Here is a 16423-nt window from a genome sequence, read left to right as displayed (position 1 = left end):
ATGTTTTATTTTTTAAAAAATATTGTTTCCCACTATTTTTTTTAACATATCCTGCAAATTTGGTGTTGCTAGGATGTAAGGGGCCTTTGCTATTAACTGCTAAAGTCGGCAGGAATTGTTTCCTACGATCTGTCATTTACCGGCATTTAAATGCATACATTTTTTCCTTTGAACTTTTAAAATCGATTTTCCCAAAAAGTATAAGTGACTGCCTACACGTACCCTGCAAATTTGGTGTTTCTACTGTGTAAGGGGGCTTTGCTATTAACCGAAACGTTTTGGGAAAAAAATTAGTGGTTCACGTCGAACGCGAACCGCTGAGGTTCGCCCGAACCAGTTCACCAGCGAACTTTTCGGGCCATCTCTACTAGGCACCTGCCTAATTTTCCCTGTGGATAACTGGCTCTGGTCACTCATATGAAACAAGTATATATTGTAACAACTGGAAAGCACAAAATTAACCATAGCGTTTTATCAGTACAACTCAACATGTATCTGCAGTGAAAATTTTGCATGTGTAGAAAATCTCTTTGTCATCAGTAATCAAATTGCATTATTCATGTTGGTTCCAAAAAGGAATATGACATTGCAGCACAGTCTATTGTTTCTATACAGAAAGCTTAGAGGTTCCATTTCTATACAGCAGCAACCACTTACATCTACTAAAACTCCCCAAATCTACCCTAAATGCTAAAGTCTTCCAGCATTACATTGTTCTTTACAAACGATAAACCTTTGTTCCCTGCAACAATCTCTACAGATGGTTTTGAACAGACATTTTGTAGTGATCTTGATACAAATATACCATTTGGTTATTGGCGGATCAGCAATTTCTGCACTGTAGGGAGGAGAAGAGGGTGGACAAGTAGAAATAAATAGGAGCACCTGTAAAACAAATTGGAAACAGTGCCCAAAATTATCTGAATTATTTTTTCAGGTAGCTTAAGTTGCTATTGTGTATGGGCCTGGGTCGTTGCAGTCTTTGTACCCCATTTTCTATGTGGGATGTGATGGGTTTGATCTACAGACTTTGTAGCCCAGATGTAGCAGCAAGTGTAAGTTTAGGTTGAGACCACTCATTGGCTTACAATTAATGAATAAACACAAGCTTTAAAAATGTTTGTTGTCCTCACTTCAATCTTTGAGGCCCCTTTTACACTTGCATTGGAATTCCGCATGACATTAACCTGTTTTAACACAGTGTAAAGCAACGGCAATGCAAGGCAATGGGGCCGAGTACACTTACTGCATTGCGCCGAAAGTGCCTGATCGACCACCGAGCCGCCGCAAAGTCAACAGCCCGTTACCGTTGGATTTCCATGGCGAGACAGCGGCGGAAGTAATGTAAGTCAAGGAGCAACACAGGAAATGCAAATATGTTGGCGATAGAGATGCGGTGCCTGGAATAGGATGGGGAAACCCGGAAATCCCAGGGATGTACTTCCTGTCCAGCAAAGAGTATGCCACTGGCCAAGGGGCGTTGAGGGGAGGGGGCAGCATTATGCATATGACCCTGTCGGCACACTTTGCTGCAGGGTCATATGACTGTTGTTTTGTGTGTTGCGTTGCGATCGGGCAGGGCATCACACCATAAAGGCACCAGCCAGGTGTAAAACCAGCCTCAAATGAACTGCATTCTAAGGTATGCCACATAAGGACTTAAAAAACCATCTGGTTCTTAGCAGGTTCTATTTCTTCCTTTTAAGTCTAAGGGCCTGTTTGCACTATACAAAGATTCTAAATGCAGAAAAACTCCAATTAATGCCTGTGGGCCTGTTTCCACTAAACGTGATTTTTCTGATGCAGAATTCCCATAGGCATTCATTGGAGTCCGTTTTTCTGCATCCAGACTCCACGTGTAGTGGAAATAGGGCCTGAGCTCAAATTTCCATGTCATTATTTAACAAAAATGAAGCCAACATGAAGAAGATGTGTGTGAAAAATGTGTAACACTCCATGATTCAACAACTGATAAAAACACCTTTATTAGAAATAACCTGAATTGTTTTGTGTAGGATTTTATTGGTCTTTTACACTGCTTTGGAGGAATTTTGACCCATCTTTGGCCTTTTTTTTTAGCTATGCTGTAATGTATTTGCCGGTTTGCTTGGGATCATTGCCCTGTTGCATGCCCCATTTTACCCAAGCTATTACAGTCACACAGATGGCTGCACATTTGACTCTAGAACATTTTGGAATACACAGTCATTCCTAGATGACTCAATGAATGTAAGGTGCCCCGATCCTGTGACTGCAAATAAAGCCTACATCATCAGCCCTCCACCACTGTGCTGGACATCTGCCATGATGTGCTTGTTCTGATTTGCTGTGTTTGATTTTCACCAAATGTTCCATTGAGCATTACGGCCAAACATCCCAACTTTGGCTTTGTTTATTCAGACGACATTGATCCAGAAGTCTGGTGGTTGTACCAATGCAAGTTAATAGCAAAGTATAGCAAGCTAGCCATGCTTCCAAGTTCTTTGCAAAGAGAGATGGGGCACTATCTCTCTCTGAAAATAACCCGTAAACACGACTTGGGCATTAAAATGACTCATCCTTTGTTTAATGAGGTGGATGAAAGTAAATGGAAATATATAAGTCTGCAGGAAGGTATAAGCAAACTTGAAATACAAGAGAAAATGTCTTAGCTTTTTACCCCCCAAACTATATTTTTATAACTTTAAGCTTGTTCCTTTGCAGTGAAAGAAAATGAACTAATAATAATAATACAAATTGTGTAAGAAAATACACTTATAACCCCTACACACACACAGAAGGTTATGTAATTGTATTACTCACCCCAGAATATGCTGACACAAGAGGCGACAGTAGTCACTGTGTGAGCTAGTGATCAATAAGACAATTTTTCCTGCATTTTTCAGACTTCTTATCCAATTCTTCACAGAATCAGGGCATTGCTTTAAGTATTTACTTGGATCCTTTTTCACAGATGGAAAATATGTTCCACAGTTTTCTGGAAAAAAAAGTAAACAATTCATTAATAATCAGGAACTCTGATACAATGGCCACAATTCATTAAGATCATACTAGTGATAATAAGACAAGTGAAGTATTTTAAGTGATAAATTCAATAAAGACGCTTGTCTTATTAAAGCGGACCCAAACTAAACATTTTTTTTAATTAAAAATATCTAGTTGCACCACTCCGACACATACAAAGATAAATAAACACTCCTTCAAACCTATGATCATTTCAGTGCATGCTTTTCACCCTTCTCTTTTCATAACTAAGGTTATACTGGGGGCAGCCATTAGCAATTTCTCCATTGCCGGACACCACCTACTCCACCAGTTTGCCGGATTTTGCCCCGGCAATTTGAAAGGAAGGGAGGGGTTCCTCCAATAAATGTAAAATATTTTATATTTGTCATCATGCAGCTGAAAAAAGGCTGCTATTTATTATTATAACTTAGAAAATAGATTTTATTTCTGAAATCTTGTATTTTTAATTTGGGTCCAGTTTAACATGTAGTGATAAGCTATTGTCTTGTAGCCACCTCACATGCAGTTGATAGGGAGGTGAGAAGCACATGCAGGCAGGATGTAGCTCCACCCCTCCTGCTGCCAGGAAGATTACTGCTAGCCTGTGTAGGAAAACCAGGGTAGGAGAGAAAGAGAGGCTATGGCTGTGTGTTTGGCTGGGTCTGTGTGTGTTTCTGTGTCTGTTTGTGTGTTGCTGTGTATATATGCTTGGTGTCGCTCTCTTCCTCCCTCTCTGTGTGCCTGCTGTGTATATTTCTCTCTATACCGAGTCCTCTTCTACATAAACTAGTATAAAGCAAACAGCTCAGAATGCTTCACTTTACATTGCGGTCTGTAGTAACACTCCACTTAAAGGGACACTGTGGCGAAAAAATTGTAAAATTTGAAATATGTGCAAATATAGACAAATAAGAAGTACATTTTTTCCAGAGTAAAATGAGCCATAAATTATTTTTCTCCTATGTTGCTGTCACTTACAATAGGTAGTAGAAATCTGACAGAAGCGACAGGTTTTGGACTAGTCCATCTCTTCAAAGGGGATTCTCAGCAAGGCTTTTATTCTTTACTAGCTGATGACCCGTCGTTGCCCGGGTATGTATTTGGCTGGTGTTGGCTCCGCCCACTTTTTATAACCTTATCACACAAACACTCAACGACCAAGTTTGTGAGCTTTGGGGTCTTTAGCATCAATAATTTGTATACTCCCATAGAAATTAAACAAATCAGATTGGCTGTTTGTGGATCTGCCCCTCTCCAGCATTTGAGCCCCAGTCACGCAATGATCAACTGTAGCAGGTTTGAGGCAGCAATTTAAATATTCCCCTTGAAAATCAACAGGTGAATTTTGATTGGCTATAGGCTCCACCCACTTCCCTGAATAATCTCAGTCACCCAGTGACCATTTGGGCAAAGGTTGAAATCCCTGTCATTAACAGTGTATATAACTGCAGTTTATATTTTCCCAGTGAAATTTGCTTTTGGTTCGGTCTATTTTTGTAACCTTGACACACAGTCACTCAATGACCAAGTTTGTGAGCTTTGGCGTCCTATATCTTCTATAATTTGTATTTTCCCATTAAAATGAAACAAATTTGATTAGCTGTTTGTGGCTCCACCCCCTTTTATGAATTTGAACCCCAGTCACCCAATGACCCACTGTAACAGGTTTGAGGCTTGCACCATTAACAGTGCAAGAATAGCAGCAATTTTAATATTTCCCTTGAAAATCGACAGGTGAATTTTGATTGCCTTTTTTATGGTGCGTCCACTTTTCTGAATATTAATCCCAGTCCGCCGCTCTCCAAACAAATGCCATCTAAATTATGGAAGTGAGATAAACAGAGCAATTGAGAACTCACTGCAGAACTCGAATTTAACCCTAGAATCTGGAAATATTTTACATTGTGCAAATTAAGCCCTTACAACATTGTTCTATCAATGCCACTTCCATTTCAACATTGATTGGAAAAGAGGTACCTGGCATACACTGCAGATCTGAAAGAACTTAACCCATACATCACATGAATTTTGCAGTGAGCTAGTTGAGATCTTATGACATTGATATACCCATAGCTGGTAAATCTTTTGTACAAAGCAGCATAGCTTGTATTGGTGATGTGAAATAGATCTACATAAAAAAGGACTCCTGGAAATTTGGGCGGCCAGAAAAGTCAATTGTAGAATATCAGTACATTTACCAATATTCTACTATTAAAGTGGAAAAAACTGTAGTAAAATATTAGTATTAAATACCTATATTTTACTACAGCTAAACCTAAGGGTGCCCATACATGGTACAATTTTTCATTTTTTTTGATTAGATAATTTAGTTCGATTATTCCGTTAGATCGAATATAAGGATTTTTCCAGCATGTCCGATCTGATTTTTTTTCGAAAAAACGGGATAATCGTTTGAATTTCTTGATCGAAAAAAAATATATATTTTCAACTTTCATTCGATTCGATCATTTAGATTGAATAACATTATCGAGCGTTTTTATTGTACCATGTATGGCCACCATAAGCCTATTCTCACACTGAACCATCCCATTCCCAATGCCTAAACTTCCCCCCCATGGCTAACCTTAACCACCCACCCCCATGGCTAATCTTAACCCTCCCCCCGCCCTCGGCTAACCTTAATTTTCCTACCCTCCATGGCTATCCTTAATGCTTCTACCCCCCACCGGGTAACATTAACCATCCCAGCACTGCAATAAACAGAAAACCACCCGCATAAAAGGCCCACCACTACTAACCTTAACCAACCACTCCCCACGACTAACCTTAATCGTCCACACCACCACCAAAATCCCCACAAAAACATGAATTTTCGGGCACTGCCATAGGCTCCCATTGATTTATTGGTAAGGAGGGAAAATATGGGCACCCGCATTTCCCCTTCTTACCGATAATTCAATAGGAGCCTATGGTGCTGTCCAAACTTCTCTCTCTAGCGGGCACACAAATTCCCTGTACCCTGAAATAGACCTACATTATCTCACAATGAAAAAGAACTCAATTGCAGCACAATCTAATTTCAGAGCAGAAATTATTTTTGAATCGATCAAATGTACTAGAATCAGTGACAGATATTGCGATAAATGTGTTCTTCAATAAATAAATATTAAAAAAGGAGATTGGTTAACTTAATGAGTATATATATATATATATATATATATATATATATATATATATATATATATGGAATTATAGTCTACTCATTAATGTAAAATTTACAAGGATGTAGGCAAACCAAAATGGCACAAGTATTTCAACAGAAATTGATTTTAATTTACTTTAGACCTTCCCTATCATGTGCAAATGGAACAGAACCCAGTGTAAATACTAAAAGTTTTAATAAGCGCCACGCTACCGTGGGGTAGCACGGTGGCGTAGTGGTTAGCCCTCTCAGCTTGTAGCACTGGTTCCACGGTTGGAATCCCAGCCAGGGCACTATCTGCACAGAGTTTGTATGTTATTTCCGTGACTGCGTGGGTTTCCTCCAGGCACTTCGCCCCCCCCCCCCAAAAAAAAAAGTGAATTGTCTTCCCCCTAAATTGCCCCTAGACTACGACACATATACTACACAATACATACATAAACATATGATTATTGTAGGGAGAAGAGCCCCATTGAGGGACAATAAGTGACAATATACTATGTACAGCACTGCAGAAGATGTCGGCGCTGTATAAATACTAAATAATGATAATAAAATTGTTAAATTTGAGTTTGTTTTTTTTAAAGATGTACAAACTAGGATTGACCTCCACACAGTGGGGTTGGCATTTAACACAACTGTCTGACATAGGTAAAATAACATACATTTCACATAGCCACTAGAAAAACAAGAGAAATTATGAAATATTTTTTAAAGACTAGAGCTAGATGTAGTTTTGTAGGGTTCCGGAAAATGTTATTTTGTGATAGGTGTAGTTAAGTTACAGAAATATGTGCACAGTTGTACAGTGGATTAAAAACACTACAACAAATAGTGAGTTATTAAAAGTGACCAGAAGAGAGCGCCATAAGCACAGCAATTTATTCCATGAAAAAAAATGTGAGTATTGCTTTAGAAGAATTCTCTTACCACACTATATTTTAATTTTGTGAGATAATAATTAAGCATTACATAGATTTGTTTAAGCTCATATAATTTACCATTAACTTTTTATACAGTAGACATAAAACACACCATAATTTGAGAATAACAATGAAGATAATGTCTGCTTGCATTCATACACATTCTTCCTGGTAACTGGGGCTCAGCACTGAGTATTTAAATAGGAGCTGTCATCATGTGTGTTTGAAGCAGATTTTTTTTTTACTTTCAAAGCTAAAAACAACCCCCCCCCCCTCCCCCACACAGGGCCAGATAACCAGCAAACCCCCCATGGAGTAGGCTCCCAGTAATCAGTTGTATAATGCACATGTTAAAATGTGTGCGAAGTGCAATGGAAACTGGACATAGTCTTTAATATAAAGCATGCATGCAGCGAGTTAGAAAAACACGATCAATTACAGCGGAGTATTGTGAAGAGCCCCATAGAACTGTATGGGCAGTGAGTTAATATGCAGAATTATTCTGCAAAACAACTGAGCACTGTAAACTAGCCCCTAAACACTCATTGACCCCATAGTGTTAAATACGTTGCCCGTCCAAGCTAACTATAAGTCTCTTAAAGTGTACCTAGAATGACATGCGACATGATGAAATGATATTAAGTACATGGAGTACTAATCCTTCTAAGAAACTGTCTGAAGTCCCTTTCTGTTTTCCTGCACTGCATGTGTTAAACAAAACTAATGCTGTTATCTATGCAAATGAGGCAGTGACCAGCTTGTTGAATACAGCCCAATAGCCTAAAAAGTAAGTAGAAGGCAAAACACTTCTATTTGGCTGAGAAAGTACAGCTGATTTTAGATAAAGTAGGGATGAGCGAGAACGCCTCCGACAGTCTCACAAAAAGGCATAAAAGTCATTGGGACAACTTGAGGTTACTAATAAAGCCCCTAAACAATGACAACATTTACTAGACATGTTAAGGAAGGAGGCCAGATGTAACACAGAGAAATTAAAACGTTCTGAAAGACTTTGTGGTTTTCAAAAAAATCGCAGTAAGGCTGGATTCACACTTATCTATAATTTTTTGTTTGCATTTTTCTGTATGAGTTTACTAACAGCGCTGAATTGCTGTCAATTGTTTTTCTGCATGTGAAAAACGCATTTAAGTGTAAACTAGCTCATTGATTAACATTGTTTTTCAGTTTTCCTATGCAGAAAGCACAAATAACAACAGACAAGTATGAATCCAACCTCAAATTGACAACAGGATTTTTTATTTCTTCTTTTTTAATGTGGTAGAATCACAAACTTTGCAGCTGGTTTAGAGGAATCAATTACCTGTTTACAGAATGTTAAACTTGGGAGCAAGGTGGAATACCCAGATAACAGTCACGCAAAGACTGGAATGTGCAACGTCCATGATGCAGATGGTTTACATCAGGTGTGACATTGTTCTTTTTTCCCCCAAAGTATGAGAAAATTTAAATTTGTGTGATGGGCAAGAGAAATAGATGTGTTGCTACTTGATGTAGGTATGCATGTCTGTCAAACAGCATACATAAAGCAGCTGAAACATTAGATCATGGAAGCAGAACCTGAGATTGAGATGGTGGTGGTTAGCACACTAGCAGCAGTATCTGCTGCCAAAACAGCAGGAGACTGCATTGTTGCCTGGCATCATAATTTGGATGACATCATGAATAAATGCCATCCATTAAGTTGTCTAGCAGTAGCGGAACCCTTAGGTCCAAGGATGGAGAGCCTGAGATGCACCATGGGTCGGCGAGACCAGTAACAGAGTGTATCCTTGGCCCGATATTGCCAGGGAGACCCCGTTGCTAGCTGGCAGCAAGAGTTTGATGGGCTGGATTAAGTATGCCACACAGACATGTAACTATAAGTAGCCTCAAAGTAATTCTGAAGGGCAGCAGTAGCAGGAGGAGGAGCTGTGCCTGAAAGGGAGCATGTATCAGCAATAGTAGTAGCAGAGTACGGCCTTGGGCCAACTATCACCAGGTAGACCACATAGCTAACTCGCAGCATGACCTGGGTGGGGCGGATCAGCAATGCCACCCAGAAGTGAAAGTATAACTAGTGTCAATGTAGAGGTGTCACTTGTCAGAGGTGTAATTATTGTGGGTGCAACTATGTGGAACAGGTCACTGACTTAAAGAGAAACTCCGACCAAGAATTGAACTTTATCCCAATCAGTAGCTGATACCCCCTTGTGCATGAGAAATCTATTCCTTTTCACAAACAGACCATCAGGGGGCGCTGTATGACTGATATTGTGGTGAAACCCCTCCCACAAGAAACTCTGAGGACTGTGGTACTCCTGGCAGTTTCCTGTCTGTGAACCTTGTTGCATTGTGGGAAAAAGATGTTTACAGCTGTTTCCAACTGCCAAAAAAGCTGCAGCAGCTACATCATCTGCCAACAGTAAAAATGTCACCATGTAATAAATGTCAGAATGTAAATCAGGGATTTAAAAGATTTTACAATGGGCAAACACTGACTAAATCATTTATAAATAATTATTGTAAAAATGAGGCACTATTTTCACTGGAGTTCCTCTTTAACGGTGACTGGAAATGTACAATAATCTCGCTCCCTCATCCCTACAGACAGGTTCACAGGGTCATTACTTCTTTATTGCGGCTGAATGAAGTAGATTTTACATCATATGGTCATGGCTGTTAAAAACGCAGTTGTAAACATTCAGCCATTAAACGAATAATAAAAATATAAGACTCCACCTATTTTGTGCATGATACCCCTATGAACCTGGTCTATATGTTTTGAAGATGAGTTGGGCCTTCTGGCCTGAGTGTTTGTGTGTCTTTGCGGTCTCTTTTCTTCACCCTTTTTCATTCATTTTCGTGTGTCCTCTTTGTTCTACACTCTTCTTTCTTTGTACATTGAGAAACCCTTTTATATTGCCTCATGCTGATGTAATTTGACTTTAACCTGATATGCACGTTTTGCCCATCCCTGGGAGTTTGGGAGGCCTGGGTGTGTGTTCCCGTTGGGCCCTAGGTCTCACGACTTGATGCAGGATATGGCCGTTTCACACGTGCGGGAAGACACGTGTGTTTGGACTTTCTATTCTTCAGCAATTGATAGTCTTATCGTCCATACTATCTGGGTTATATTTGACTTAACGTGTTGTAATACTGCAGTTTTTTTGTATTTTGTTCTTTTACTTGATACTTTTGTGGCACTGGCCCATATAGGATGTTGTACTTTATGTATATGGCATTCAACTGGCCATTGAATGCTTGTATGTTTCACTGTCTTTATACGAAAATAAAATAAAGAATCTTAAAAAAAAAAATTAGATGTGTGTGTGTGTATATATATATATATAATCTGTTGTATGTCACTACTAATGATCTTTTTACCATTAGTACCATTTTTACCATTTCACGTTTGCAAACACCAAACACTATGGCCCGACCTAGCAAAAGCCTAGAAAACCTACAAGAACTTCTTAACAAATAATTCACCCCATTCTTAAAATACCCCCCTCTAGAAACCTTATGAGGCAGCTGAGTAGAAGAGCTTTGCAATGCCGTGTAATGTAACTGAGGCCTGGTACCCACTACAGCGTTTTTTGAGTACTTAGCGAGCACTTTAAATCGCTAGTGATTTCCCTAAATGCTCTGCCAATGTAAATGGATGGGACAGACTCCACTAGAGCGATTGTGATTAGGCAAATCGCAATCGCAGGACAAGCAGCATTTTGGGAGCGTTTCCATTCTACTGAATTGTATAGGAAAATGGAAATCGCTCCCAAAATAGTGATTGTGATAGAGCTTTGTGATTTCTAGTGGATCCCATGCCTCAGGCTGCTAGGCAGACAATGTAGACCTGCATTAATTTATACAATGTGGGTGTTTTTGTTTTAATGGACACCTGAACTGAGCGGGATATGAAGGATGGTATCCTGCTTGTCTCTTTGTTAGCAATAGGGTCTGAATCACACACCTGAAAAAAGCATGCAGCTTATCCAGTCAGACTTCACTCAGAAACACCTGATCGGCATGCACGTTCAGGGTCTGTGGCTAAGGGTATTAGAGGCATAAGATCAGCAAGACAGCCAGGCAATCGGCATTGTGTAAAATTAAATAAATATGTCAGCCTCCATATCCCTCTTGCTTCAGGTGTACTTTATGCATGAGACTGGGAATTCCATTCAATTAAATAGTTAGAAAAACCATAGTAGTAAACCAATCTGGACGGATATATTTGTCCAAAAAACGCCACTCAAAGGCAATGTGGATGAATATATCCGTCCAGCAGTGTTGCTGCCCTTGTGCTCGTGTATCTGCGTGCAGGCGGCTCCTTCCCCACCGCTATTACAGGGGATTGATTGCTGAAGAGGAACCAGTGTTCCCCGGAGGCAAATGGATCAAATCATTATTATTATTTTAAGTATTTATATAGCGCCGACATATTACGCAGCACTGTACAGAATATATTGTCTTGTCACTAACTGTCCCTCAGAGGGGCTTACAATCTAGTCCCTACCATAGTCATATGTCTATGTATGTATTGTGTAGTGCATGTATTGTAGTCTAAGGCCAATTTGGTGGGAAGCCAATTAACTTATCTGTATGTTTTTGGGATGTGGGAGGAAACCGGAGTGCCCAGAGGAAACCCACACAGACACGGGGAGAACATACAAACTCCTTGCAGATGTTGACCTGGCTGGGATTCGAACCAGGGACCCAGCGCTGCAAGGCAAGAGCGCTAACCACTACACCACCGTGCCGTCCATTGCCTCCATTGCCTTCAAATGCCTCCAATCAGGAGGTATTTGATTCATGAACCAAAATGTTAAAAAAAAGAAGATCTCGCACTCCCTGGTATCTTCCTTACCTTAAAATTAAAGTAGAAATGGAAAAAGAAATAATAAATACACACTAAATAAAAACTGATTGACAACCCCCCCCCCCCCCCCCCCCTCCATGCCCATTAACTAAAAAGATAAAAACACGTGTTTAAAAAAAAATTACAGTTTAAAAAACAACAACACATAAATTGTTACCTTAGAGACTAAACTTTTTAATATGTATTTTGTGAAGGTATATTACTATATACCTTCACAAAATTACAAGCCCATATACCTTTAGCCTATATGGGCTTGTAATTAGTGATGGACGCAAAACTGAAAAAATGCACCTTTATTTCTAAATAAAATATTTGCGCCATACATTGTACTAGGGAAATATTCTGAACGTTGCAATAACCGGGACAAATGGGCAAATAAAATGTGTGGATTTTATCCACAGCAGAACGTTTTATTTCAAAGCTATAATGGCCAAAAACTGAAAAAATGATTTTTTCCCTTTTTTTTCTTATTATTGCTGTTAAAATGCATTTATAATAAAATAATTCCTAGCAAAATGTAACACCCAAAGAAAGCCTAATTGGTGGCAAAAAAATATAATTGATAAGTAGTGATAACATTATTGGCGAATGAATGGAAGGAGTCCTGACAGGGGAAAATTGCCTTCGTCCTGAAGGTGAAAACACCTGCGGGCTGAAGTGGTTAATAGCTGTTTTGTGCTTGTTTACCACAAATGCTCCACAAACACAGATAGATGGAATTGTTTCAAAGTTATTAAGGCATATGCAAAATACAAATTAATAAAAAGCGTGACTGCATACGGTTTCATTTAATCATTTGCAGTATAACAGTGCATAGTAAACTTTTTTAAGGAAAGCATAAGACATACTAAAATAGTAAGCCATGACAGAGTCTTGGTTTGGTGCAGTACTGTAATATGCATAGACTTTAAAAACACCTTGATTTACACATTGTATTTTTTTTGTATATATTCCACAAGATTCCCCCTAAATCATCCGTGGTTAAAGGATGTGCAGTGTGAGCAGCTTCCATCTTGTAATGGTTTAATGGTTACATCCCAAATATTGGCGCAGCCTCTGGAAACTTTGCCCTCCGTTCACTGCTTTACTGTTATGAAGATTTGAAACATCCCAATAACATTTTATTCCTCAGTGTGCCTCTTACTCAGGTCTCCCCTAGCCAAAGTATTTTACTGTAGACATCAGAGACCCTGGTGTAGTTTGAGAGTAGAAGACAAGCTGAACGGAGACAAAATGTGCTGTTGGAAAAGCCTGAATAAAAGCCCTTAGATTTACTTTTAATGACCAACTGAAATAACTTCCAGTATTGTTCTATTCAAAATCGGCGTTGCCCTATAAAATGTAATTCTATCTCATTTTGAGGTCATACATGAAAAGACCAATTCAGTTTATGACTTTCCAGTCTATAAAAGAAAAGCGGAGAAAGTTTACGTGCAATCTAAAAGCAATATCATTGGATGACAATTTTATTACTTTTATTTTATTAAAGGTACGCAATCAGTGGCCATATACTTTTGTATTGCAACCAGCAGTAAAAACCTCGCAGCTGCAATGGTGCAATCACTATTAGATTCATTTTTGCTGAAATCTTATCCAATATTTACTGTGTTAAGGTAAAGAATCACAATCTGGAAAACACCTGGTATTTTATGCATTCAATTTTTGGATTCCTTATTCTGAATTTTGAATTTTTTATTCAAAAGGAAGCAAAGGGTCCCTCTACCTGCATCCTCAAAAACTTGCATCCTCAAAAACCCGTTATTTACGGGTTACCAAAGATACACAAAGGAACAACCCCTTTAAAATATCGTCCAATCATATCAGGATCTGACTCGGTGACCCAACCCATTGCTCAATTCATAGATTTTCATCTCCAACCCATGGTGCAATCTCTTCCAGCTTATCTTAAAGACACACAGCACTTTCTCTCCAAATTGAATGAAATCACAGTAGACTTAGATGGCATTATCCTTTGTACAATGGACATCGGTTCTCTCTATACCTCTATTCCGAATAAAGAAGGCCTGGATGCGGTAAGACATTTCTTATTACAACAACAGAATGTACTTTTGCCATCTGAATTTATTATAGCAGGCCTTGAACTTATCCTTACATGTAACTGTTTTAGGTTTGAGAATGATTGGTTTAGACAGTGTAGGGGAACAGCAATGGGTAGTTCGGCCGCTCCGGCCTATGCCAACCTATTTGTTGGATATTTGGAGGAGACACTAGTGTTCAGATCGTGTATGTACCAAGCCCACGTGGTTATGTGGGTGAGGTACATTGACGACGTGTTTGTGTTGTGGAGGGGGGGTCGTGCTGACCTCCTTAACTTCATTGAATTTTTGAACTCACTTTTTGTCGGCATTGTTTTCAACCCAGAAATCTCTGACAGCACTGTACCTTTTTTAGATGTCATGGTCTCTAAGACTATGTCTGGTTTGAGTACCACATTGTATAGAAAGCCGACTGACCGGAACACCCTGCTAATGTACAATAGTGCCCACCCTAGCCATTTGATGAATGGGTTGCCTGTTTCACAGTTCCTTAGAGTACTCAGAATCTGCTCAGATGTACTTGATGCAGAGAATGAAGTGAATAAAATGAAGATCAGATTCACTGAGAGAGGATACCCTGAACATATCTTACAGGGGGCAATCATTAAGGCATATGCTATTTTCCAGGGCACAATGTCTAAACAGGTTAAGAACAGCATTCCTTTTGTACAGGACTTTAGTCCAATGTCCACCAGTGTGAGAAGATCGGTTGAGAAGAACTTGTCTATTTTACAATCAGATAAAAATATAAATCCAGCACTTAGAGAAAGACCCTTGTTTTCCTATAGGTCAAGTAGGAACATTAGAGACATTTTGGTACAGGCGGATCCATGTGAAAAATATAACAGACAGCAACATGTATTTTCTACAAAGAAGGGATGCTACAGATGTTGCAACTGTAATGTGTGCAACTCTCTTATCACAGGTCCTTCCTTTGTGCACCCTAGATCCGGCAAAAGGTTCTTCATGAATGAATACTATAACTGCAACACTGAACATTGTGTTTATTTACTGAAGTGCCCGTGTGGCTTGGGCTATGTTGGCAAGACGACTGGGGCCTTTAAGGTCAGATTCCAACGACATAGGAGTGACATTCGGGTTGCAATTAAGGCGAAAATGGAGGGGAAACCTCTTGACTCTACTAAACCTGTGGCAGTTCATTTCGTGGAAATGGGTCACCGAGTTAGCGAATTAAGGGGTCTTGTTATTGATCGTGTAAGGAAACCCAGGAGAGGAGGTGATTGGGACAAACTCTTGTTACAGAAAGAAACATTCTGGATTTATACCATGGATACAGTTGCACCTAGGGGACTCAACCAGTTTAATTCCTTTGCTTGTTTTTTGAATGAAAGATAATGCTTCTCTCTACTGCTTGATTGACTATTGTCATGTCTTTCTGAGATATGCTTTTTGTGTCTTCTTTGATATATGTCTTTTATGATATAGGATGTAGATCCCATTATGATGTCTGTATAATATGCAACTGCACTGTTTTGTTTTGCAGGTCCCCCAGGAGCTACCCTTCCCTTGGTTTTCCTATTTTATCCTTTTCCATTTCCTTTCCCCACCCCGTCCCCCCTTCTTTCCCTGTTTTTCCTCCCATATTTTTCCTTTTTATTTTTCCTTTCTATACCTGTCTCCCTTCTACCCATTTCATTAGTAGTGGATATGGGGGTGTGGTCTGAATTGTTACTGTCCCTCGCCAAGAATTGTGTCCTTATCTGTAATGACACCCTTGCATAATTTATGACCTGAGGGTTGTCATCACGGATGTCCTTCCCGGATAATCCTTGTGCTGCAATATTTTTATCACGGCGAATTTCATTTTTATATGCTGCCCTTTGTATACTCTATGCCCTGAGGGTTGTCCTTTCCGGATAATCCTTGTGCTGCAATATTTATTTTTTAAGCGCTGCCCATCGCGTGTGCGCGTAACCATGGTTACGCGTCCCCCGGCTCGTTGTTCTCTAGTGATGACGTGACTTCGGGCATGCGTAGTGGCGTCCCGGCTGCTGGATCCCACGCACATTCGTTGCACACTCCTCTTCCTGGCCAGCGGTTCACTGGCACCTGCGGTAATCTTCTACGTCAGGAGCTTTGTGATTGGCCAGATGCAGCTGAACATGCCGGAAGTACGCAATGTTAACTCCGGCCGCTCGTGGTTGTTATACCGTTGAGGTGGGCAGCACAGGTGACCTTCGGTGGCGGGAATGGACGGCCAATCAATTTGAATATATTGGTGAGTGACAGTATTGCCTTGCATTATGTTTAGGACTTTTTCATGCTATTTAGCAAAAGTTTGCTATGAGACCCATTTGTGGGCATTATATACATGATGAGCACAGTTGTTCAGCTTGTGTCTTATGTGTATTATTAGCATGGATCGCCCCATACAGTA

General features: G+C 39.7%; 1 protein-coding gene across 3 annotated transcripts in view; it reads right to left on the bottom strand.

The window, feature by feature from the left end:
• Positions 1-16423, bottom strand: part of NT5DC1 (5'-nucleotidase domain containing 1) — a 375186-nt gene that overhangs the window by 67403 nt on the left and 291360 nt on the right. For all 3 annotated transcript variants that reach the window (XM_068231330.1, XM_068231331.1, XM_068231332.1), the window contains one exon: positions 2803-2977. In XM_068231330.1, coding sequence (XP_068087431.1) covers positions 2803-2977 — 175 coding nt within the window. The remainder of the gene's footprint in view (positions 1-2802; positions 2978-16423) is intronic.

Source organism: Hyperolius riggenbachi, chromosome 4 (genome assembly GCF_040937935.1).
Source record: "Hyperolius riggenbachi isolate aHypRig1 chromosome 4, aHypRig1.pri, whole genome shotgun sequence".
Taxonomy (NCBI): Eukaryota; Metazoa; Chordata; class Amphibia; order Anura; family Hyperoliidae; genus Hyperolius; species Hyperolius riggenbachi.
The sequence above is the reverse complement of the archived record's forward strand: the minus strand, read 5'-3'. Positions and strand labels throughout refer to the sequence as shown.